This window comes from Muntiacus reevesi, chromosome 3, assembly GCF_963930625.1.
Source record: "Muntiacus reevesi chromosome 3, mMunRee1.1, whole genome shotgun sequence".
NCBI classification, from domain to species: domain Eukaryota; kingdom Metazoa; phylum Chordata; class Mammalia; order Artiodactyla; family Cervidae; genus Muntiacus; species Muntiacus reevesi.
In genome coordinates this window covers 177237082-177262367 of record NC_089251.1, presented here as the reverse complement: position 1 = coordinate 177262367, position 25286 = coordinate 177237082, and the positions used below count along the sequence as shown (strand labels likewise).

At 37.4% G+C, this 25286-nt stretch overlaps 1 protein-coding gene across 8 annotated transcripts in view; it reads left to right on the top strand.

Annotated features, from left to right (window-relative positions):
* Nucleotides 1-25286, top strand: part of UTRN (utrophin) — a 538989-nt gene that overhangs the window by 363838 nt on the left and 149865 nt on the right. For all 8 annotated transcript variants that reach the window (XM_065931202.1, XM_065931205.1, XM_065931203.1 and 5 more), the window contains one exon: nucleotides 16561-16733. In XM_065931202.1, the coding sequence (XP_065787274.1) occupies nucleotides 16561-16733 (173 nt within the window). The remainder of the gene's footprint in view (nucleotides 1-16560; nucleotides 16734-25286) is intronic.

Genomic DNA, 25286 nt, shown 5'->3' with positions numbered 1-25286 from the left:
AGGTTAGTCCGAACTTCTTCATGGTTCCCTGAATGTCCAGTTCCTCAAATCCATACCCAGATTGTAGGAACACTGCCCTTCTGGGAAGAGTACCAGTGTTTCACTCGGGAGTGAAAACAGAACCTTCAAGTTTGACTTATCCTGACACATTCATTCTTATTATTAAAATTTGTATTTTAATTTTGGCTTTAAATGTCTCAATCTGAAGAGCTGCGGAAAGTTGGAAAAGCCCTTTAAAATTCTTTAAGGACCTTCTTCAAAGCCCTTGCAATTTAGTTGCTTATTCCGCTATCAGTACACATCTGGAATTGTGAGGTTCAGCCATCTGGGATGGTTTCACTCTTGTCTGATGCTGCATAGTTTTTAGGAAGGATATAGTTTTGAAGCATTAACTTATCTTGGCATTATTTTACTCATCTAATAAAGTACTCTCTGAATCATTAAATATTGAGAAGGTTGCTAAAGGCTGACCGCTGCACCTGGTTGACTAACTCATAAGCAAATCAGCTGGCGTTTTTCTTCCTCAGACCCCACCGCACCCAGCCACTTCCCACAAGAAGAAAAATCTCTTTGTGCCTTTAAAAATGTCAGGAGAGTCTTCTGCCTGTAGGTTATGAAAATCTTATGTAGAATCTTTTATTTTACAATTTGTAATTTTTATTTCCCAATTGCTACCTGCATAATTATCAAAGTAGATGACATTATTGAAGAGATGAATGTGCAAAATAACTCTGTGCACCAAGCATATTGCCTAAACTTCCTGGGATAAAAGGAGAGTTCCGCCTTTCATCAGGGGGCTCAGGCCTCCATTTTAGAATGAACCTTCTGCCCTTTAGGGCTGTATATTATTTTAAATAGCTACCAGCTGACAGACTGGGTTGCTGGCTGCCGTTAACTAGAAGGCAGTAATGTATTGAGTAGTCTTCCCTTAAGAGAACTGCAGAGGCAGTAGACAATGAATGGAAATTTCAGATCATGATTAGGGTCTCGAAGCTATTTTATTTTTGACATAAACCCCAAGTTAGAAAGGTTATGAGAAAAGATAATTATGTGTAGTCCTTTCAAAGCCATTACAATCGGGATCTTTCCTTAAGTCTGAATGGCTTTGTAATAAGTAAATTTTTCTACCCACGCCTGAAGCTCTTCATTTGAATAAAGCCATGATGTACTGATTTATTTGTAATCACCTATTGACCTCCATATACTTTGCTTTAGAAACTCCCAAGAAGGCTTTCTTTTCTTTTTGTTATCTTGATCAATATAAAGAGAAACCTGTTAGGTTTTGCATAGGAAACATACTTTTGTCTTTACAGTGTTTATAAATGTGAAGTTTATGTTTAGTGGGAAGAGTACTTTAAGATCCACTATTTGGGTATGGCATAAATTGTTTCTCAGTAAAGCATTTAGACTTCTCCTTTTGCTTATATTTGACCAAACCCTAAGGAATGTTTTCTTGCCTTGATGAAATTGCTAAAAAGTAAGTCATCTTTTAAAAAACTAAATAAAATACTGTTTTGAAGTGTAAAAAATTTTAAAATTAGCTTATCCTTTGAAAGTTTTTGCCAAAGCCATATATACATGTAGCTCTCTTCATTTTGGCAGTGGGATGTCATTTTTATTAAGCAATGTAGGTTTATATTTTATTGATTCCATTATTGACTTTTCCACTTCTTCTCTCTGGTTCTGTAACCTTCACTTTCTCATGGAACTATGTTGTCTACATTTGAGACATGATTTATTTAACTGGAGAATCTTAGAACAGTCAGTGTTTTTTGATCTGTTACAAACAGATTAGTAGAATTATGTTTATTCCACTTGAAGATTCAGTGCACAATTACTTTGCACACTAGTTTAGACTGGCAAAATGCCAGTTGCTTCAGATTTCACCATCCAGTTTACTAAGTGTCTGTGGTGATGTATTGCTTTCACTGGGGGCCTGTTTTTGTGTGTGCGTGTGTTTTGATAATTACAGGTTTACAGAAGATAATTTATCAAAGAGGTGCTTGGTTAAAAACAGAAAGGACTATGGAGATGTAAGGAATATTACCAAGAGGTTATTTTGTGTACAGAGTTTAAACTGAGAAAATATTCTTATTTATAGATGCCAAAAACAAGCACATAGTAAAATGTGCTCACAGTTCTAAAAACAATTCACAGTCACATTTTACAGGTTTTACTTCTAATGTGTCACTCAGTTATATAGGGCACAGTCGTTTTGAATAATATACTAAATATTTAGCTGTTTGAAATTTATGGAGTATCTTTGGACTTTACATAAAATAATTTGTCTTTAACCCTTTAAAAATAAAGTTGTTAATGTCACTTCTGCCTCAATTAAAAACTAACACTTTTGATTACTTTACAGTGTTTTAGTGAAGATATAGTCACAGTCTTGTTAAAATTAGATGAGAATTAAAAATTTTTTTTTGAATGGTTCCATGTGATCCATTTTTCTCCGAAAGAGGATGTCATCATAGCTAGGTTCATCACTATCTTAGTTTTTGGTATTTTATAATTGTGAGTGCATGCATACATGCATATTAAGTTGCTTCATCATGACACTCTCTTTGTGATCCTACGGACCTTACACACTCCTCTGTCCTGTCAGGCTCCCCTCCAGGCAAGAATTCTGAGCGGGTTGCTGTACCCCAGGGATGGAAACTGGGAGTAGGGAGCTTTGTTTAAGTATTCCCTTTTCTGCCCAAGCAGAGGATGTCAGTTCTGAGAATGAGCATCAGACATTTGCAGGGAGCATCAGGGCGGTGAGTGGTTGGTAGAGCCTTTGACTTCAGGACACCCCACTCTTGAATTCCACGTGGGAATTCTTCTCTTCCCTTGTTGTTCGGTCACTGAGTTGTGTCTGACTCTTTGCGATCCCATGAACTGCAGCACACCAGGCTTCCCCACCCTTCACCATCTCCCAGAGTTTGGAGTTTGCTGAAATTCGTGTCCATCGAATCGGTGAGGCTATCTAACCATCTCTTCCTCTGCATCCCCCTTCTCCTTTTGCCTTCAAATCTTTCCCAGCATCAGGGTCTTTTCCAATGAGTCAGTTCTTTGCATCAGGTGGCCAAAGTGTTGGAGCTTCAGCTTCAGTCTTTCCAGTGAATATTCAGGACTGATTTCCTTTAGGATGGACTGGTTTGTCTGTCTTTATCTCTTCTAGTACTCAAATGCCAGCTTTAGTCATGCTGATGAAGTTCCCTCTGCTCTTTTCTTGGGAAGGTACCCTAACCTGCAGAGTGCTGCTTCCTTTTCCTCATAAAGATTAGCCTTGCCTAAGGATACCAGGTATTTGGAGCTCCAGCTGTATCATACCATTCTTGCCTTGGTATAAAACCCCTTTAAACATAAGGCTCTACTTCAGGGAAAGACTGTGTTCCTCCTGTCTGTTACAGAGAGTTTTTATTTAATTCACTCTTCTGAAAAGTGCGTGGAACGGGGTTGGGTGGGGGGGTGGGGTTCATGTTTGCGCATGTCTCTGATCACAGTCACCCAGCATCCTGGGTGGTAGCTGGACATTTGCCCAGCTGAGGAAGATGGTTCTTTTTTTCTCTCGCTCTCCCCTTTGTTTGTTTTTTGTGGTGATGGTGCTGGAGGTGGTGTCCATGCTGGTGGTTCCTTTTGTCTGGTATTTATGTAGAAAGTTTATCTGTGGCTGCTGAGAGCTCTCAGCATGTGGCCCCCAAGCCCTCCCAGGTCAGGGCTGCCCTGGTGAATTTCTATGTAAGTTGCTTCACTCCGTTTTTGATGATTGGTCTCCATGCTGATGTCAGTGCTTTTTTTTTTTTTTCTGGATGTACCCTGCACAGACTAATTTTATTTCTAAATTTCTGGATAATCAGTGTACTACACTTGTGTTTGAAATTGTAGTGTCTGTGTATAAATCTGAAATGGGCACTTTGAAAACACATTCCACTAGAGATCTCATAAAGCCAGCTTGCCTCTGGGGACATGTTGATTTTTATGAATAAATGATGAAAATATTTATTAAAACCTGTTAAATTTTGTATAGATCTGCATATGTAAAACACATGCTACTTCAATACTGATATGAATAAGTTGGGAATGACTTGGAAAGAAAAATTGTTTGCAAATCCAAAAAATAATAATTACATTGTATAGTGTTCCCCTATAGCATTTGTTTTTTCCTTTTGTTTGGAATCTCTTTCTCCGTATGGTTAAATGGGTGCTAGTAATTTTGATGTTTAAGTAATTCAAATAGCTTTTTAGGAGATACATATTCTAATTTCAGGGTTATTTTTCCTTTGTTCTAAGTACTGATGCAAAAAACAAACTTAGTTATATTAAGATTAAATTCTTTCCATTTGTGATAGTGTCACTTTTAAGAGCATTACATATTTATGATAAAATTCTGCACACAATTAAAGATGTATGTTTCATATGATCATATCTGTTATATTTTTATTGGTGTACTAAATAGCTATGTAATGCAAAAACAAAATCACATTTTTGCCTTGGAATGATGTCCCTAAGAGCAGTGCAAAGAATATATCATTTGGATTCAACTTTTTCCTTGAAAGCATTTAAACTCTTAAAACTTTGTAGAAGATAGTGTTTCTTTCAATGTCAGGAATAATTTAACATCAAAATAGAGGGCACATTTAAAAATAACTGATTATTGCTCACATTTTGAGTAATTTCACTTAAGTTTTATTTCAGAAACAAGTAGATTCCTCCATGAAAACAGTCAATGAGATTTAAAAAAAAAAAAAACTGCCCTTTTAAAAGACTTTCCCATCCATTTTGCTGTTAAAATATTGTTTTAGAAATAATGTGATTGATCACACTTATTTTGTTTGATGATTTGTATGGGGCTGTGCTCCCAGTCCCTCATGTTTTCATGGGTGGGCTCTGAACTGGAATATGGGTCCTGTGATTATTCAGGATTGAGACAATTTGAGAGGTTCTAGTACTGCAGATTGGGGTGGGGAGACCTCCAGGAAGTGGGAGTGAGCTTCACTTCAAACTGTGTGTGAGGGGTGGTAGAAGGGAGGATGGTGATTAAAATAATAAACAACTGCTTGAAAGAGAAGTGGATTACCACACTCCTGTCAGATTGGCCCGGGGAGCTGCCAAAGCTGATGAGGCTGCCTGCCCTGTTGCACATTTCTGCAAGGGGGACCATGAGACCTGCTGCTTAAACTTTTCTCTGGGTGCACAGAACCACTTTTTAAATAACTTAGTTCTTTTGCACTGACACAGCATCCCTTAGGCACAGCCTGACTTAGGGAAATGGATTGAAACTAGCTTGGTGGTTACCATAGCAACACAGGCTGCCGGTGTCTCTGCGAGTGCAAGCCGGTGGCCTCTTGTCCCGAGTTCGGGTGTTTCTTCAGACACGAGTGCCCTCCTTGCTGTTCGAACTCCACATAAGTCATGCTTTTTGAAAACTGGCTCCTTACCCAGGATTTTTTTTTCTTCCTTTTTCTTCCTGAAACCAGTGTGAATGGAGGAAGTTGGTAATGCTTGGCTCTTTATTTTTATTCTTTTTTTTTTCTTTATTTCTTTTTTTGGCCTTCTCTCATGCAAGTTTCCAGGATATAACTTCTTTTTTTGCTGTGCGTAATTGAGACCAAACCCTAAGCTTGGGGCCCAGGAGAGAACAGTTGTGGGCTGCAGGTCATTAGTGAGGTGAACAGAAGGGACTCCTAAGCTTCCCAGAGAAAAAGGAGACCATGCCAGCCTCGTGGAACGCAGCTAGCAGAGAACATACCGACAGGTCTTTTCCTTATGAACTCCGAAGTCCATGAAGTCCCGGAGCCTCAGTGAAGTGGCTAAAATGTCCCAACGCAAGCTGCTGCTGCTCATGGACCATAGCTCAAGGGCAAGGATTGTAAAGGATTTTACAAAGGATTTTAAAGTATAGCCAGAAAAGATACGGTTTTTAGAAGTTAAATGCTGTTGTCTGAAGGAAGTTTGCCGGAAAGATGTAGGCTTCAAGGGCTACTGGACAATGATTGGTCTGAACTTCAGCTTACGGGAATTGCTGACAAAATTTGAAAAGGTATGCAGAAAGCAGACTTCATGAATGTACTTTTTTTCCCCTCTCTCTCCTTCCTTTCCTTGTCTTCTCCTTTCTACTATGCATTTCATTTGGATGGCAGATATTCTATCAATTCTGATCATTTAATATAATTTCTAAGGCATTTGATTTGATATCTTCTTTTTTTTTTTTTTCAATTAAAGATTGAGTTAGCAATCTTTCCTTTGGTCTGGAGGGCTTGTCATGATGCCTGTCAGTTTTAGAAGTTCACATCAGAAGAGATCCTTTGTAGTCAGGTCGGCTGGTAATTTAATTGAAAGTTATTTTGGGGAAAAAAAAAAAAAACAGTAACAACACTCTGTTTTCATGCCAGAGTCTGACTTCATCAGGCGTGGGTTTTATTTTCCATACCCCTCAGGTTTCTCTCCCTGCAGTGGCCAAGCACTGACTTTTCTAGCCTCATTTCTGTTTCAGTTCTGAGTTTCAGTTCTGAGAGTTGGGGGAGGATGCCTCCCAGGGATGATGGCCCATTTGATCCTAGACTTTTCCTCTTTCTTTCTGGCTGGGTCTGTCTTAAATGTCTGTCTTAAATGCAGAGTGCTTGTTTGCACCGTGGAGCTTGCATGCTTGGATCTTTATTTTTGCATTTAGTTCTTTTTTTCCATAGGAAAGTTCTTGGCACACTCTAGGATTGAGTCTAGCCTGCCAAATGCTACCTTACATTTATAGTTAAACAAAACAGAAACCCCCAGCGTGCTGCTCATGGGCTCCTGCCTTCCTCAGCTTTTGGATACCAAACACCTATCTTCTTTCAACTTCCCATGTTTAAAGGAAAGAAAAGGGGCAGAGGATCTGCTGTGCATAAATCAATTACTTATCAGTTGTTAAAGATGTACTCAGGGGCTTTCACCACGAATACCCTATGGTTCATTGAATGTACAAACATAAGCAAGACTGTATTGAGTCACTGAAAGAATAATGGGCTTTTTCTTACAAACCCACAATTGCCGGAGAATAAGGGCATAAAACCACGTCATTTTATGAAAAATTTGAAAGCTTTTCCAAAACAGTTGCAGTCATTGCTTGCCTCCTGATGGTAGAAACAGCGCAGTGAAAAGAGGATGGAAGAATTCAACTTCTGCTGGTCAAATGATTCCTCCTCCTGGCTTCTCTCCTTGCACCCCAACTCTCCTAGGAAGTGTTAACTCAGGATTCACTTTGACCTCTCCCTTTAATATGTTATTAAGCACCTACATTCCTGAGGATAAAGGATGGTTCCTGGTTAACTCACCCACCATTTAGAAGGGGTGGAGGAGATTAGAGAAACTTTCTTTATGGCAGCTGGTAACAGCAGGTGACAAACTTTATGACCATAAAGAGGTCTGTTGGCTTGGTTTGCATAGATTTTTCTGTTTCTTCCTAAAAAGGTATAGGGCATATGTTACATAAATAATTCATTACTTAGACCCCCTGAGAAGCAGTAATTGTGGGTGATAGCTGGACTTTTGTATTGTAATTGCTGGTATTAGTCTCCAAAGCCTAGGTCAGATCCCCGAGGTTAGTAACCTGCCTCAGCCTTTTGGCCATTTTATTGATGAAGTTACAAGTTCTGGTCATATTCCTTTGTTTCCTTCTTTAACAACCAAACTTTAGTACCTGCATGTTTCTATTTTAGTAGTTAAATTGACAGTAAAAGAAGCCTACTTAGTCCTGTCAAAGGCTTGATTTAGGATTTTTTTTTTTTTGAGACAGAGCAAATTCAAAGAAACAATCTTGTTGCCATTCATCATCTGAAGTTCTCCATATATATTTATTTTTGTTTTAGATGCCTTTATAAAAATCTATGTGAAAGTTAATCTCTTTGCCATATTTCATTTTTAGGAAGTTGTCATACGTGAGTGTATTTTTCTCCAACTTAAGTCTCTCTGAAAAAAATCCTTTGTGTATTTTCACAAAAGCTATCTCATATTTTTAGCCTATGCTACATTGATCCCTTGCCAGGAAAACTATATTATGGAAAGGTACCACTACCTCACAGCTCTCAAATACAGCTATATTCCCCCCAGGTCTGGAAGGAAAAATGTCATTTCTAGGGAAAGGCTAAGGCTTACTGCTCTAAAGCAAAAGGCACATGATACCTTTGGAAACTGAGTAACAGTCTTCCCATAGTCCCTTTATTCTTAGTTTCTAGTCTTATCTTTTCCTTAGTCTTAGTGATCTGCTTCTAGAGAGAATACTAACATTGGTGATTTAACACTTTACTTATCAGTAACTGTAATCAGTTCAGTTCAGTCCCTCAGTCATGTCTGACTCTTTGGGACACCATGGACTGCAGCATGCCAGGCTTCCCTGTCCATCACCAACTCCTGGAGCTTGCTCAAACTCATGTCCATTAAGTTGGTGTTGGACCATCCAACCATATCCTCCTCTGTCCTCCCCTTCTCCTCTTGCCTTCAATCTTTCCCAACATTAGGGTCTTTTCCAATGAATCAGTTCTTCACATCAGGTGGCCAAGGTGTTGGAGCTTCAGCTTTAGCATCAGTCCTTCCAGTGAATATTCCGGGACTGATTTCCTTGAGGATTGACTGGTTTGACCTCCTTTTGGTCCAAGGGACTCTCAAGAGTCTTCTCCAGCACCACAGTTCAAAAGCATCAATTCTTCCGCGCTCAGCTTTCTTTATGGTCCAACTCTCACACCCACACATGACTGCTAGAAAAACCATAACTTTGACTAGAAGGACCTTTGTCAGCAAAGTAATGTCTCTGCTTTTTAATATGCTGTCTAGGTTGATCATAGCTTTTCTTCCAAGGAGTAAGCATCTTTTAATTTCATGGCTGCAGTCACCATCTGCAGTGATTTTGGAGCCCAGAAAAATAAAGTCTGACACTGTTTTCTGTTGTTTCCCTGTCTGTTTGCCATGAAGTGATAGGACTGGATGCCATGATCTTGGTTTTTTGAATGCTGCATTTTAAGCCAACTTTCTCACTTTTCTCTTTCACTTTCATTAAGAGACTCTAATCTAGTTCCTCTTCACTTTCTGTCGTAAGGGTGGTGTCATCTGCATATCTGAGGTTATTGGTGTTTTCCCTACAATCTGGATTCCAGTTTGTGCTTCATCCAGCCTGTGCTTCAACTATTAACTGTAATAGTTAAGGCTTATCCTTGAGTTCTCAGAGCAAAAAGGTATTTTGCTGGAGTCCTGAAGCCATTTCAGGCTTTAAGAAAGCTAGAGTCCAAGCTTGCAATATTTGTGGGTTTTCTGAAAAGTTGCAGATTGGTCAGATAAGTGAAATTTCCAGGTGATAGCCGATCTTCAACATAACTTCAGGACAGCAGTTTATAAATTGAAAGGGGGTATCTAGTTTATGTTTTTGAATTTTAGAGAAATTGAGTGGTTTGTGACTTATATGGGTATCTGTTCACACGTAGATGTTTGGTATGTGGTTGGGATCTGTAATTTGGTTAGCTAGTCCCAAAGTGTGTGATGCCAGAATTGTGGTTTCCCACCATAAGCGGGATGGGCAGATTGTACCTGGTCCTCAGGGTTCCTGGGGACCCAGGTTGCAGGAAGTGTTCTGTCGTATTTCCTCATGGTGACAGCTCACCAGGGATCAGGAAACCCCAGCTGAAGGGAACCACATGTTCTCCAGAGTAGTCTTAAAGAGGAGATCAGAACAGAAACTTCTCATCAGGGGAGGGTGGCCTTATGGCAGGGAGTACCAGTCAGCAAGCAGGCCCTGATCACTCAACCAGGTCATGAGGGGTGAGCACTTGTACCAGGGTGTAAACAAAGAGTTCACACTCACTGTTGACTTGGCACAGTAAGCTGATCCGCTGAAGCGCATTTCTGAAGTCCAGTCTGTGAGTTGTTTTATTGCCGCTTTGATTTTAATGAATTAATTTTCTCCTTGAAATTACTTAATAAAGAAAATATGTGGCAGACTTAGTGACTGTTAATATTGTCATACTTGAGCCACCTATACTATGCACTGTGTGTTCCATATCTTTATATAGAAGTCACAGAGGACAGAATAATGGACAGTTTTAGCTTAGTGGCATTTTGAGTGACTGTTTCCTTTTATTTATGCAGTTTTGCTACTCGATGATTAACAATAATAGTAGTTCTCTAAGGATGTGTGTGTGTGTATGTTTCTGTAAGTCCACCCTCTTGGTGAATCCTTTGAGAAAGATGTTTCTTATAATGACAACACAGACAGAAACCATTCAGTGCTAAATTTCCTTTATGATTTTGATATCCTTTAGGATGATCACTATTTAAAAATATAATTTGAAGCTATACTTTGCTGCTCCATTTGTAGTATCTAGTTACAAAAAATTTTTTCTAGAAAGACACAGTATCCAATTTCAAGATCTACTCTTTCTTTAATGTATATTTAGTAAATGTTTGAGAAGTGTACACTATATACCAGACACTGGGATGAGTTCAAAGATGGGGTGGATAACAGGGAAGACCTCCCTTCTTTGAGCTTGTAGCTTCATAGGAGAAAATAGACCTTAAACAAGGGTGTATTATGTACACCCTTTGCTCTGTAATTGAGCAAAAGGAGGAAGCTGTAAGTAAGTGTAAGAGGTAGACATAATCTAATCTGAGTGCAGTGAAGTTTCTTCTGGAGAAATGACATTTAAGCTGGGACTTAAGAGGACTTTAAAATTAAGGAAGGAACTGAGCTTGTGTGCTGATATGTGGATGGTGAGGGTTGTGTTGGGGAAGAAATTGAGAGCTTTCTGAGCAATAGAACTGCTTTTCACAGATCAGGAGTTGAAAAGTTGGGTGCCCCAGGACTGTAGTTTAAAATATTTAAAATACAAAATCCTTTGAGTTTCAAACTTGTTCAATTTATTTATACACTCTGATTTTGGGAATTATGGTAGGACAATAGTTTGATTACATAAAAACATTGGTTGATAACTATTCTTAAACTCATGTTCCTGTGCAGATCAAGCCTGCTTGTAGAAAGTGCACCTCAGAAGGAAAGCCACTATGTTTTAACTCACTAGGATGTTAGTATGTTTTAGTAGCAGTTGGTTTGGAGTCAAGGATTTTGAACACCTTTTTTTGTTGTTGTGAAAGATATCTTTCTTGATAGCAGTGTTTGCTCTGTTGGAATTTAAAATGTAGTTTGTTTATTGATTCTCTATCATTTTAAGTTGGCTTCTTCAAATTGTCTTGCAAGTGCAGTTAATTGTGAATTAGTTCCACTTGGTAGTTTAACTTTTTCCCTACTCTATTGTCTAACATGTATTTATAATCACAGATAATGGGAAAAAAAACATTACTGGCATTGATTTCTTGCTTTTTAAATGCCCTATATACCAGGGGATACCACTTTCTTTTGTGTGTCAAAATGTGCTTCCATAATTATCAGTAGAGTGGTTAAAACTTATGAAATTAGCTATTGAAAGAAAAGATAATTTATAAATAATTAATTGAATGCTTTGTTGACATCAACAAATTAGTTGTAATAATTAACTGACTAACTGCAATTGCTCACCATTCCAGAAGTCTCACAAACTGTCTCAAAGCATATTTACATAGCACATAATGACCTTTGAGGATATTGTTTGGTTGTGTATTTTTTAGGTAACACCTGCCTAATTTTAAAAATACTCATGATCCCTCATTTTCAAAACGTGAAATTTTGGTAGTGATCCTACTGGGCTCTCGACAATCCATCCTAAATGGTCTCTGATTTCTGGTCTTACTTTTGAAAGGAACAGTAGATTTCTTTTTCCCTAATGCTTAACTTTGTTGATTTAGCCTGAGCCTTGGGATATAGTTGGGAAGTTTTTGCTAACCTCACTTCTTTGCCTTCAGGAAAGGGGTCAGAACTCCTTCAGAGAAAACATTGCAGTGGCCATGTAGGGTTAGGTAAATATGCCGTGCAAGAATAAGCCAAAATTATGTCAACAAAGGGGATGAGTCTATCCTAACACCAGCTTAGTTGTTGAAGACTTCCTAGTGGTACTGTTCTGAATTTCTTTTTCTCATCAGAGAGCGAAAACAGTTCTGTTTAGTGTAGTCTAAGGAAACATTTTTTCTTATATAGTTGTAGCCGCTATTTGATCCTTATGAAGAAATAAAATGTATGTGATTTACAGTATAAAGTGTTTGCATATAATATCTCTAGGGGTTATATCATTAGAGAAATGTTCAGTTAGGGTAAAGCTGGTATTAAAATATTAACTGTTGAGTAAGAAAATAAATAAATGCTTTTTCTTTATTTGCGTCGTTTATTTTGACCTGGGTAATGGGTGTTGTGTACAAAAAGAGTAATTGTTCATCCAGTGAACCTGTGAACTCTTATAACTGTTTTCTGCAAAGTTCTTCTGTAAGTGTGCATCTAAGGCTTTTGATGGGATTTTACTTAGAGTGTGTGTGTGTGTTCAATCACTTAGTTGTGTCCAACTCTGCGACCCCATGGGCTGTAGCCCACCAGGCTCCTCTGCCCATGGAATTTTGCAGGCAAGAATACTGGAGTGGGTTGCCATTTCCTCCTCCAGGGGATCCTCCCAACCCAGAGAGCGAACCTGCATGTCTTGCATTGGCAGGAGGATTTACCACTGTGCCACTATTTTACTTAGAGAGTAATATGTAATCTCTTTATTCTAACCCTTTGCTTTCTGTAACCTTCTGCATGATGCTTATGTTAGTTGAAGGTTCACTGCAAGCCTTTCACATGAATTCCTGGAGTATTCTGCTTTCAAATCTTAGTTTAACTGCTTGAATATGTTGCTAAGGCCCCTCTGTACACATGACTGGCTTAGGTTAAATGCTTGGAGGAGCATTGCTTTGTGCTTCGAGAGGGATTACATTCCCATAACTAATTATCAATAAGCATTTCGAGCTTTCATGTTTCTTTAATGGTCAGAGGCTTTCAGGTGACAGAGGTGAACATTAGTAGGGCAAGCTGGCCGGCTATACAGTGAGACTCAACCCTCTGTCATAGAACTTTAATTTATTTTGGCATTTGATGTTACATCAAGGTCATGATCTGACAGCCTCCCATGCTGGCATCTTGATTTTAAAAACCAGTGCATCATTACACAGGGATCTATGAAGGAGCATGATTCATTAACCGTGTGTAATTCTCAATTTCCAGTGAGAAGCTGAGGCAAGGCTTTGCAATGCAAGCTTGTAAGTAATTTTAGACTCTCCATGTTATATTTTTGAAATGAAGAGATTAACCAAAATGATTGCTACCTTTTCTTCTAATTATTTGTCTGATTTTTCTTGGCATTACAGTGGTTAATATGCTAGTCAATCAGATGAACTTATACAAACATTCATTTATGCATTTTACAACCATCTGTTTATACCTATCTACCTATCTATATCTGTGTTTCTGTGTAACAGAAACTGTGTAGGATATAGAAGGAATATTATGATGATTGTCTGTTTTTAGGAGCTCTTAATACATTTGACCAAATAAATATGCCACCGACTGTTAAATTAAAAAAATAATGTATGCTGGTTTCTTCTTCTTTGATCATTTTCTGGTTGTTGGATTTCCTTCCTCAATTTTGATGAGGCTCATGTGTGGAAGGGTTTTCCACATATTGAAACTTACATTCCAACATGAGTATATGATCACTGTTGGTGCCGTTAATCACAACTTTATAGAAATGCTTATAATCATTGACTGGGCCAGTGACATAGTTCTGTTTTACTCCATTTGTAATTGTGGCCAGATTGGAAAACCCATCACTTGATCTGATGTGAAGAGCCAAGTTTGCTTCATGCTGTTGGTATCCAAATTTCCTCATGTTGTGGAATGCTCTTGTGAAACACAACTGCTTATGAATCTTATGTCTATGCCTTTCTATGTCTCTTGAATATGAAAAGAAGCAAATAGGCTGCTTCAGGAAGCTGTGTTTTGAAATTGCCTTGTGATTTTTGATGTGGTCCACTGATAATGATATTTAGGAACCTGCACAGGAAATTTGAGGCCAGTTTCTTCTTCGCAATGCAGAGCTTATTTACTCTGTTACTGAGCTTCTTGAGAAAAATGGCTATCATACATATTTACAGCCTAAGTTTTAAAACTTGGCTTTTAATGTATCTCTTTGGATGTCTTCAAATGCACTTCAGGATACAAATACAGAACAGTTCTATTCTAAAGGATAGGACTATGTTGTTCAGGAGATGTCATGAAAGACTCTTCCAGCAGAACTTTACTTTTCTTTCTCTTTTTTACTGAGAATTTCTATTTGAAACATCCCAAGCGAAGACTATAACCAGATTTCCATTTGCATGCATAATGTTGCCCAACCTGAAAACCTTGAATCCGTATCTGGCTGTGTTGCACTGCTTCCCCATCAGTGTCTGCTCTGTACTCTCTGGGATGGAGGTGCTAGTAAAGTGGAGAAGAGTCAAGAGTCTTAGCATTTTTGTTTAGTGCTTAATGCTAATTCTGGGTGTATTCAGATTACACTTTGCAGGGAGACCTGGCTTGGCTTTGTCATTAGATAACCCAGAGACCAATGGGTTTGCAAATTTGGAGCATAAATTTTGCAGAAGCTATCCATCAAGCTTTGTGTTTACCTCTTCCACCTCTCAAATATCATTCCATTAATGTCATGCTAGATATCTCAGATTTTCTCAGAAGTTGTAATACGACAGTTCTATCCTTTAACCTCATGTAAGTGTTATCTTTTTACCATGCTGATTGGAGTAATGAGGCACAAAAGGGTTTTCCATGTGTCCTAGGTCTGTAGATGCTTGAAAAACAATTACTGAGATGCTGGCCACTAAGCCTTGTTCTTCTTTGGGTGGTTGGAGGGACTGTTTCCCTCTCTTGTTTTTTTTTTTTTTTTTTTTTCCTTTTGGCTGTGCCTTGTGCTTTGTGGGATCTTAGTTCCCTGAAGAGGAATTGACCCTGGGCTTTCTGTAGTGAAAGTGCTGAGGCCTAACCACTGGACAGCAGGGAAGTCCTCTAAGCCTTGATTCATAATGGAATACCTGAATTGCTTATCAGGAGTGAGTTCTAAACTAGTAACAGGTTTCTGAGTATTGGAAAAAATTCTGTTTAATTTTTTACCATGCTCATTTAGAATTGGAGAAACTTAAGAATGAGGTTTATAAGGGAAATTAAAGATGAGAAATACAACAAAACTATAATGTTTAAGAGTTTGCTCTCCTTTTACTAATTCTCATTCATTACCAGAAAGACAATTTTTATTTCTGCAGTACATTGCCTTAATATTCATTACTAATTAATGCCTTGGAGACTTACCCCACAAATTCTGGGCCCTCTGGTGTCTGCTTTTCCATTTGTAAGTTCATGCTTGGTTGTTGCATGGTAATGACTATCACACTAGAGTTAGCCACGTGTCCCATTTATTTCATGAAGGAAAGGTAACTGCCAAATTAATACAAAAAATTGTGTTGACAACTTTGTAACAGGGGAATACTAAAAAATTCATAAGACTGGATGTATTTTAAAGTTTAAATTTGTTATATTTATTTAATTACAGAAAGAAATCCTGTTTTTTATAGAAACTTGGAAGCTCAGAGAAATGTAAAGAAGAAAACTAAAATCACCTTTAATCCTCTTATACAGAGATTACACTATTCTGATTTATTTCTTACAATTTTCTAAAGCATGTGTGTTCAATGATTTACAAATACATATGCTAATTTAAACACCTACTTTAAAAATTAAATTGACATCACAGTATCCTCCATTTTAAAACCCAATAGTATGTCAGCATTAATGTATTATGATGGTTTTTACTTTTTTACTTTAAAAACAATCAATGTGATTAATGCGTTTATACATACATTTTCTTAGGATAGGTAATTTGAACAGCTTTAAGATTTTTGGTACAAATTGCCAAAGTGCTTTCTCAAAGTCTGAACCAATTTTTATTATTAATTTATAGTAATTCTTATTTTACTTAAACTATACTCAAATTTACTTCATAAAAGTGAACCAAATATTTTCCTTTTTAATAGGAGAAATACTATTTTGTCATTGTTTTTTATTTCTTAATAGGATAAACACTTTTGTGAAACGCTTTTTTAAATTTAGAAATGAATTTTATTGGATTGGAAGAATGAACTATTAGTAACTTTGTCTAAATGTAACAAAAATTTTCAAATATGTAATATTGTAGTGACCTCTGTAAAACTTCATATTTTGAGAGAAGTTTTGTTTGTGTGGAAAGGGGAGAAAGAATTTGTTTGGGTATCAAGCAAAGTTGAGTGATTTGGCAATCACAATTGTACAAGATTTCAAAAATTTCTCATTGAATTTGAACATCTAACTAGTTGGTACTTGAAATGTAGATTTTAATACATTGTATTTTTAAGAATGGGGAAATCAGTGCCTTAAAGATTTAAAGACTATTATTTTCAATGTAGAAATTGTGAAAACACGTCAATTTATTATCATATAAAGTAAAATTAGCTATTTTGCTTTTAAAAAGCTCATCTGTGGAATATAAAGAATACAGTTCTGTACAGCAATTCCAAGTAGTGTTGACACTAATATCTAATATTCATATTATTTCTTTGCCTTTTTCTGTTCAGGACATCCAGGCAGAAATTGATGCCCACAATGACATATTTAAAAGCATTGATGGAAACAGGCAGAAGATGGTGAAAGCTTTGGGAAATTCCGAAGAGGCAACTATGCTTCAGCATCGACTGGATGACATGAACCAAAGATGGAATGACTTAAAAGCAAAATCTGCCAGCATCAGGTCAGTGATGTCAGTGTCAAAAATAGCAAGGGGGCAGGATTTTCATGATTTTTGCGCATCAGGAAGAGAACAAGGGGCCTTACCACTGTCCAATGCCCTTGTCAGCTATTCCTATTTACAAATTTGCATATCACATTTTAAACTTAATAATGCTAATGATGTTACCAGTACCTGGTAATTGTTGACAGTTTACCTTGAGCAAGTACTGTGTTAGACTACAAATATTGCTTGATTTAGTATTCAAAAAATCCTTGTAAAATGAATAGTAAAATCCTTTCTACATGAGGTATCTGAGGCTTACTGAATATAAAGTGCTTGACAAGTTTTTGAGCTAATTAGTTTCATACCAAGATTTGAATCTGGATCTTTTTGACTTTTGGCAACGAATGTGTTTTGGTTCAGTGTGCTATTTGTATGTCCAATTTGAAGGTGTACTTTTAGAAATTACGTGTCACTTATGGATACTAAAATGTAAAATTGATGACATGTCTCCATTTGGAGAAAGGGGAGATCTGGGTTCGATCCCTGGGTTGGCAATATCCCCTGGAGAAGGGAAAGGCTACCCACTCCAGTATTCTGGTCTGGAGAATTCCATGGACTAGTCCATGGGGTCGCAGAGAGTCAGACACGACTGAGTGACTTTCACTTTCACTTTCAAAATTAAATAAGGATGAATTTGACAACCAGAATGTTGACTAAGAAAGGACCTTGAAAAATGACCTTTGTGGCAACTATTAACATTATTGGGAGTTAAGAACATTTAAAAATTATGTTTGCTGAATGGTGGATAATACCTAACTAGATTTGAGTTTAGTGAAAAGTGATAGAATATGTTATTGAGCAAAGGTACAAAAGATGAATGTTGGTATAAAGACCTGGATCTTGCACCTGGATTGGTTTCTTAAATTTTAAAGTTCAGAAACAGTATGACGTCTTGAAAAACATACAGCCTTCAGCCAAATGGTCTTGACTTTGACTTTATTATTTACTTACTGTTCTTGGGCAAGTCACTTAGTCTCTCTGAGCCTTAGTTTTCTCATTTAAATATCAAAATTAAATATTTAGCCCACATGATTACTGTGAAGATTGAATGTGGTAATCTGATAGTTCCTTAATCTATATTAAGTCTTTGTAGCATCTGGTTTTATTTTTTCTTACATAAAGGGACTCAGGGAATCTGCTTCAACTGGTTTCTGCATTTCATAGGCTACTTCATGAAGAGCAGAAATCTTTCAGTGGCTGTTTATCATGAATGAATTTTTTTTTTAATTAAAATTTTCTTTCTAAAAAAAAAAAATTCTTTCTGAGAAAGAAATCCTGAAAGATTTTTTATTCTCCAAGACTCATGAAGGGAGATTTGCACTTCTTTTTATGCTTAAAGAAGGAAGTAATGTAGCATGATTGTGGAATCCTCTGTGTAAAGATCCTATTGGACTTTATCCACCCGCTGCTCTTTTCCAATAAGAGAGGAAAATTAGGGAGTGTTATACACTGAGAGAATATGCTTATGCTTGCTTAAAATTGAATTTTCAACTAGCCAGATCCCATTGGTTTTTCCTTTTCTGTTCTCCATAAATATAAATAAATAAAAAGATTTAAAGTGTTAACATAGTGAAAAACGTTCACTGAGGTTCTAGAAAAACCAACAAGTCTAACAAGCTGAAAGCCACGGGGATGGCCTTGATGAAGATTGTGCATGTGGTGCTGAAATTTTGAGAGTTTGGAGGATGAGTTCTTCAGAAAGGAGAATTTAATGAAGGCAAAAAACCTCCTTTTGGACTCTTCATGGCCTTTATTGACTAAGCCTGTCAAGTCACATATTTTTTTTTCTAACCTGGAAAGAAAGAATTCATAAATTATTGTTGGAATATTATCTAATAAATGATGTTATTTTAAGAAGATGGGAGAATAAGCTTTGTCAGTGGACTTCTGCATCAAGACAAATCATACATTCCAGTAAAATGTGTTATTAATGTGATAATGAATTAAAATAATTTTCAGCCTCATTACCCATCTCTGGAGATTCAAACATTTAATGAGAACTTCTAAGTTTGAGGCATTGCTATTCATAATTAAGTTATGGCCCCTACTCATAGAGGTTTCACAGTTCTATTTAGGATAAGATGGGTCCAAAGGAGGAGGTGGTTACTTTCCCTTCAGATGATTATCAGAGGCTTCCAAAAAGAGGTGATGGCTAAGCTGAGCCTTGAAAGATGTATAGTTTCCCCCAGATGGACTGGTTGAGGACTAGAGAAAGACATCTAAATAGGAGGCTGGAAATAACACTGTGTTTTCACCGAACAGTTAAGAAGTTCAATCTGAGTGAGAACAGCATTTGCTGATGATGCAGAGAGGAAAGATTGTGAGTAGAGAGAAGGGTGAAGGGCAGGTAAGAGAGAATCTTGGGACATCTGTACATAGTGTGCTGCATTATAAAATTTGAAAAATAAGCTTTGGAAAGATCCCTCCCACACAACTATGGAGGATGCATTATTAGGCAAGCAAAGTTCTAAAGACAAGGAGAGCTGCTAAGAGACCTTGTCAGATAAATACAAGAGTGGAATGGCTGGATCGTATGGTAGTTAACTATTTTTAATTTTTTGAAGTATTGATATGCTGTTCCCATAGTGGCTGTACCTATTTACATTCCCACTAACAGTGGATAAGGATTCCTTCTTCTCCATGTCCTCACCATCACTTTTGTTATTTAGTTGTTTTTGACTATGGCCATTGTGACAGGTGTGAAGTGATATCTCATTGTGGTTTTCATTTTCATTTTCCTGATGATTAGTGATGTGGGATATATTTCATGTGCTTGTTGGACATCTGTAAGTCTTCTTTAGAAAAAAATGCCTATTCAACTTCTCTTCCCATTTTAAAATTGGACTGCTTTTATACTGAATTATATGGGTTCTTTATCTATTTTGGATATTAACCCTTTACGGGACATATTAGCAAATATCTTCTCCCATTTTGTTGATGGTTTCCTTTTCTGTGCAAAAGCTTTTTTAGTTTAATGAGATACCAGTCATTCAAGTTTGCTTTTGTTGCCTTTGCCTAAAGAGACAAATCACCCACAAAAAATATTGCTAAGACCAACAAAGAATATATTGCATAGATGTTTTCTTCTAGAAGTTTTATGGTTTCAGGTCTTACCTTTAAATCTTTAATCCATTTTGAGTTTGTTTTTAGATACTATGTGAGGAAGTGGTCTAGTTTCATTTTTCCTGGGTAGTGTCCAGTTTTCCCAACACTACTTATTGAAGAGACTGTCTTTTCCGCACTGTACAGTCTCACCTTTTGTTATAGATTAATTGACCTTTTGTGCACGGGCTTATTTCTGGCTATTATGTCCCACTGATATATGTTTTTGTTTTTGTGACAGTGCCATACTATTTTGATTACAGTCACTTTAGGTATAGAGCCAAAGAAAGTGAACACACCACTTCAAAAAGATACATGCATTCCAGTGTTCATAGGAGCATTTTTTTACAATAGCCATGATATAGGAAACAGCTTACATGTTCATCAACTGTTAAATGCATAAAGAAGATTATATATATGTGTATGTATACACATATAAAAGAATATTTTTATAAATATTCATATAATTGTGTATGTGTGCGTGTGCTCAGTTGCTCAGTTGTTTCTGACTCTTTGCAGCCCTATAAAGAATAGCTAAAGGACTGTAGCCCATCAGGCTCCTTTATCTATGGAATTTTCCAGGCAAGAATACTAGCATGGGGTGTCGTGTCATTTCCTACTCCAGGGGGATCTTCCCGACCCAAGATCAAACCCACATCTCTTGCTTCTCCTTCATTGTCAGGCAGATTGACCAGTAGCGCCATCTGGGAAGGTCCATCTGTGTTGTCACAAGTGGTAACATTTCATTCTTTATTAGGGCTGAGTAATATTCCACTGTGTGTGTGTGTGTTTGTGTGTGTGTGTGTGTATACGCATGCTAAATCACTTCAATCATGCCCGACTCTTTGCAACCCTATGGACTGTAGCCCATCAAGCTCCTCTGTCCATGGGGATTCTCCAGGCAAGAATATTGGAGGGAGTTATCACGCCCTCCTCCAGGGGATCTTCCCAACCCAGGGACTGAACCCATGTCTTCTGTGGCTCCTGCATTGCAGGTGAATTCTTTACCACTGAGCCACTATGCACACACATATTGTGGAATATGCATGTATATGACCTGACATATATAACATATATATATATATATATATATATATCTTCCCTCGTAGCTCAGTTGGTAAAGAATCTGTCTGCCATGAGGAGACCCAGGTTTGATCCCTGGGTTGGGAAGATCCCCTGGAGAAGGAAATGGTAACCTGCTCCAGTATGGTTGCTTGGAGAATCTCATGGACAGAGGAGCCTGGCAGGCTATAGTCCGTGGGGTTGCAAGAGTCAGACATGACTTAGCAACTAAACCATCAACACCATATATATATATATATATATGTATATATATATATATATATATGACCAGAAAAGTATTCGGTTCAGTTCAGTTCAGTCGCTCAGTTGTGTCCAACTCTTTGCGACCCAATGAATCGCAGCACGCCAGACCTCCCTGTCCATCACCAACTCCCGGAGTTTACTCAAACTCATGTCCATCGAGTCAGTGATGCCTCCCTGTCCATCACCAACTCCCGGAGTTTACTCAAACTCATGTCCATCGAATCGGTGATGCCATCCTTACATAAATAAGGCAAAGACATACACTGACAAATACTGTATGTTTTCACTTACATGTGGAATCTAAAAAATTAAACAATTGGATAAATATAACAAAATAGAAACAGACTCACTACTGAGAACAAACTGGTGATTATCAGAGCAAAGTTGGGGATAAAGAGAATTATGATATTAAAGATAGTAAAGAGAATTAAGGTATATAATAGATAAGTTTCAAGGATATAATGTACAAAACAGGAAGTATAGTCAGTATTTTATCATGACTATGGCATGTAATCAATAAAAATATTGAATCATTATGTTGTACATCTGACACTAATGTTATATGTCAATTATATCTCAATTAAAACAAGATAGAATGGTTCATTATTCTTAGTAATGGGCCCTCATATAGGAAGCGCACCTCAGAGAGAAGTATAGGATGCTTTAATACTCTGGAGCTAGACCACCTAAATTTAAACACTGGTTTTGTCTTTGGCAGCTGTGACACTGTGGAGGAGGTTAGTAACCCAATATGTATTTCCTCATGAGCAAAATAAGGATATGAAGAATAACTTCATTATAGAGTCATCATGAATAATTGATTTAATTAGCCTTTATAAAGTGCCTAAAACACATGGTGAGCACTGAATAATTGTTAACTATTCCCTGGGTAGCTCAGATAGTAAAGAGTCTGCCTGCAATTCAGGAGACCCGGGTTTCAGCTCTGGGTCTGGAAGATCCCCTGGAGAAGGGAATGACTACCCACTCCAGTGTTCTTGTCTGGAAAATCCCATGATCAGAGGAGCCTGGCGGGCTACAGTCTATGGGGTCATAATGAGTTGAACATGATTGAGTGATTAAGACTTTCATTTACTTTTTTTCATTATTGTTATTCTCATTGATTACCATTATGTTTGGAACTAATTAGTTCAAAAGAACATAGAAATTCTCCCTACCTCATCTTTTTTCTCAGTCACTAATATTAGGAGTTTCTGAGAACTAACATCCTTCTCTACTGGCTGCTTTCAGAAGAAAAAGTAAACAAAAGTAAGAACAAGTGAGAACAGCAGTGTCATATTAATTATTGACAGAAGCCAGGCTATACAAGAGGTAGCTTAGAGTGAGAGCTAAATGAAACTGGTAACTGAGCTCCAGAAGCAGGCAGGATCACCAGCAGTTACTGAACAGTATGGTCTCCCGTGTGGGAAACCCTCCATGGAAGGATAGAAAAGAACTCAATCTCTGCAGGTTTGTTCTCAAAAGGGAAGATTGGGCTGACCTAAGTGTATCTGGTTATTCCCCAAATCTACAAATCAGATTCCTCACTCTCCCTCCTCTACAGGGATGGAGAAGCATCCAGGCGTGTGCTTAGTTAGTGAGAAAAACCCTTCCTAAAGAGTTGGGGCAGGGAGGTGTTCTCATACTGGAGTGGGTTGCCATTTCCTTCTCCAGGAGATCTTCCTGACCCAGGGATTGAACCCAGGTCTCCTGCATTGTAGGCAGATGCTTTACCATCTGAGCCACCAGGGAAGTCTGTCATTAACAAAGTCATTAACAAAAGTGTAGAGTAATCTACAACACCCCCAACCAACTGCCTGCTTCAGTCCTTACTGAAGATAATGTGTGCTGAGTGTGCTATGAATTTGTTCTGTGTTCTTGATTCTCATTCCTTTTAAAGTATCATCTACCCTTGCACTGGCCTCTGTTGTGAATAAATTTTCCTCTATATTTCTGTTAACTCTCTCATCACTTTCCTCCAAAGTTGAGCGTTGTCCTCTTAATTGCCTGCTTTACTTAAAACACTCTAATAGAGTTCAGTTTTCCCATTTCCTTACCGGCAGTCAACAAGAAGAATCTAATATATAACAACTACTGTGGACAGCAAACAATTACAATACCAGTCATTAAACTCTCAATATGGTGCCAGCAGACACTGGCTGAACAAGAGCCCTGCTGCCCAGGACTGAGAGAGAAGGTTGGCAGCCTCATTGGTTTCTTAAGCATTGCTTTTGCACCTCTCAACAACTTGTCCTTAGAAATCAGTACTTCCATTATTCTACCCTCTCACTGTCTTATTCCTGCTTCTTCCTGATCTGGAGGGCACTCTTCTATTTCACTCATTGATTTGAGCTTCTGACTTCCTTTTTATTCTCCATCCTTTCTTCAACTATCATCCTTGGTGTTGATATCTCTCTTGATAACTTGCTATATTTTGACTTCTGCTGCTTTGTACTTTATCCATAAATGCTTTTATTCCCATTTTGTTTCTAAGCCCCATAGATCTGGCCATGCCTGGGATTCAGTTAACAGCCCATGTTATCTTGGCATCCCTAGGATGATCAGTCTTAAGAGAGCAAGGTCAAATTGTTTTCAAATCAAAGATTTTATTTTATTACATCCCATCAGGCCGTGAGCATCTGAGTGCCATTGATTTTACCATGTTAGTTGCAGAAGAACCCTCTGTTGTAGCAAGTCAGGATTTGTTTAGAACATCATCAGTAAAACGAATGTCTTTCACATGAAAGTTATGAATTTTATGAAGGGGACCTTCCTCCATTAGCTTCTTATATACCAGGACCATCCTACCATATACTGTCCTCCAACTTTATCATTTTAATATGTATATATAGTGAATCTACAATACTTAATCTAGATTGTTTAAAAATACTTTCAATTTTTCAATATTTTCAACTGTGGAATTCCTAGCTTTCTTTTTATTTTTCCTTCTTCTTCCCCAACTTGTCCATCTTTCTCCTTATCTTTAGTTGCTAAAATCTTTCCTCTTTTCAGACTTCATCAGCCCCTTCTACTGATCTTGGATTTCATGATAAGCCATTTCAGTAATGTCAGGACTTTGAAATTACTGTCCTCCTTGAACTTCCTGTCTGCTTTTCCAGCCTCTGCTGCTCTGTCGACTACACCTTCCCTATCCCCTGATCTAAATTCTGGACTCCCTAGTGTTGCAGTGGAAAGTGAAAATCAGTCAAAATTTCTTCAACTATAATTGGACAGTTTCTACTTAGAATTGGTATTGTGATTCTGAATGATTTTCTATCATATTTACCACTATCTCTAACTTTTGAAGATTTTGATTCCTCCTTAGCTCCCAAAACCTCTCCAAATCTCCTTTGTGATGTGCAGCCTTGCCTCATTCTTTTCTGAAAATAAGGCTATCAGATAGATGTCCTTTCTGTACATTCTTTTTTCAAATTGTGCTGTAATTGTGCTGAAGTCAATATTGTCATGGCAGAAAGTATTTGCTGCAATTTATCATCATTTTTAGAAGAGAGAATATCTGTCAAAGATCATGACGGTCAATATTTATTGAACATTCCACATGCCTATAAGAAATGCTTGATATTTACCACGATGTGGTCATTAGAACTATGGAATTATGTGTGGCTCAACGCCTTGGGTTAATATCTTAAATATTATTTTCAAGTCTTTGCAGGTAACTTCAACTACACCTTTAAAATAGTGACATCTAATTTGCCAACTATTCTTTTGCAACCAAAAAACAATGGTTACAAATATATATTCCACTTAGATGGATATAAAATTATCTAGTAACTTGAAACTTGAGCTAGAAGATAGGTGGTTGAGAACTTTGACCGTGTATTCAATATTTTACCTCCTGGAAAAAATGTGAATTGGAAATTACTAATAAATTCAGTAATGTGAATGCCACAGCTTAAACTTTTATGTTATATTTGTGTCATTTAGAATTACGTTAATTAAATCCTCACTTATCAGCTTAATGATGTTTAATATGGATCCTTATTAACATATGGTTTCCAAGGCCAGTGAAATTGTCAAATCTAATGAAAACAGAGTTGAAAGATAAAATTCTATCTTCCCTTCCTT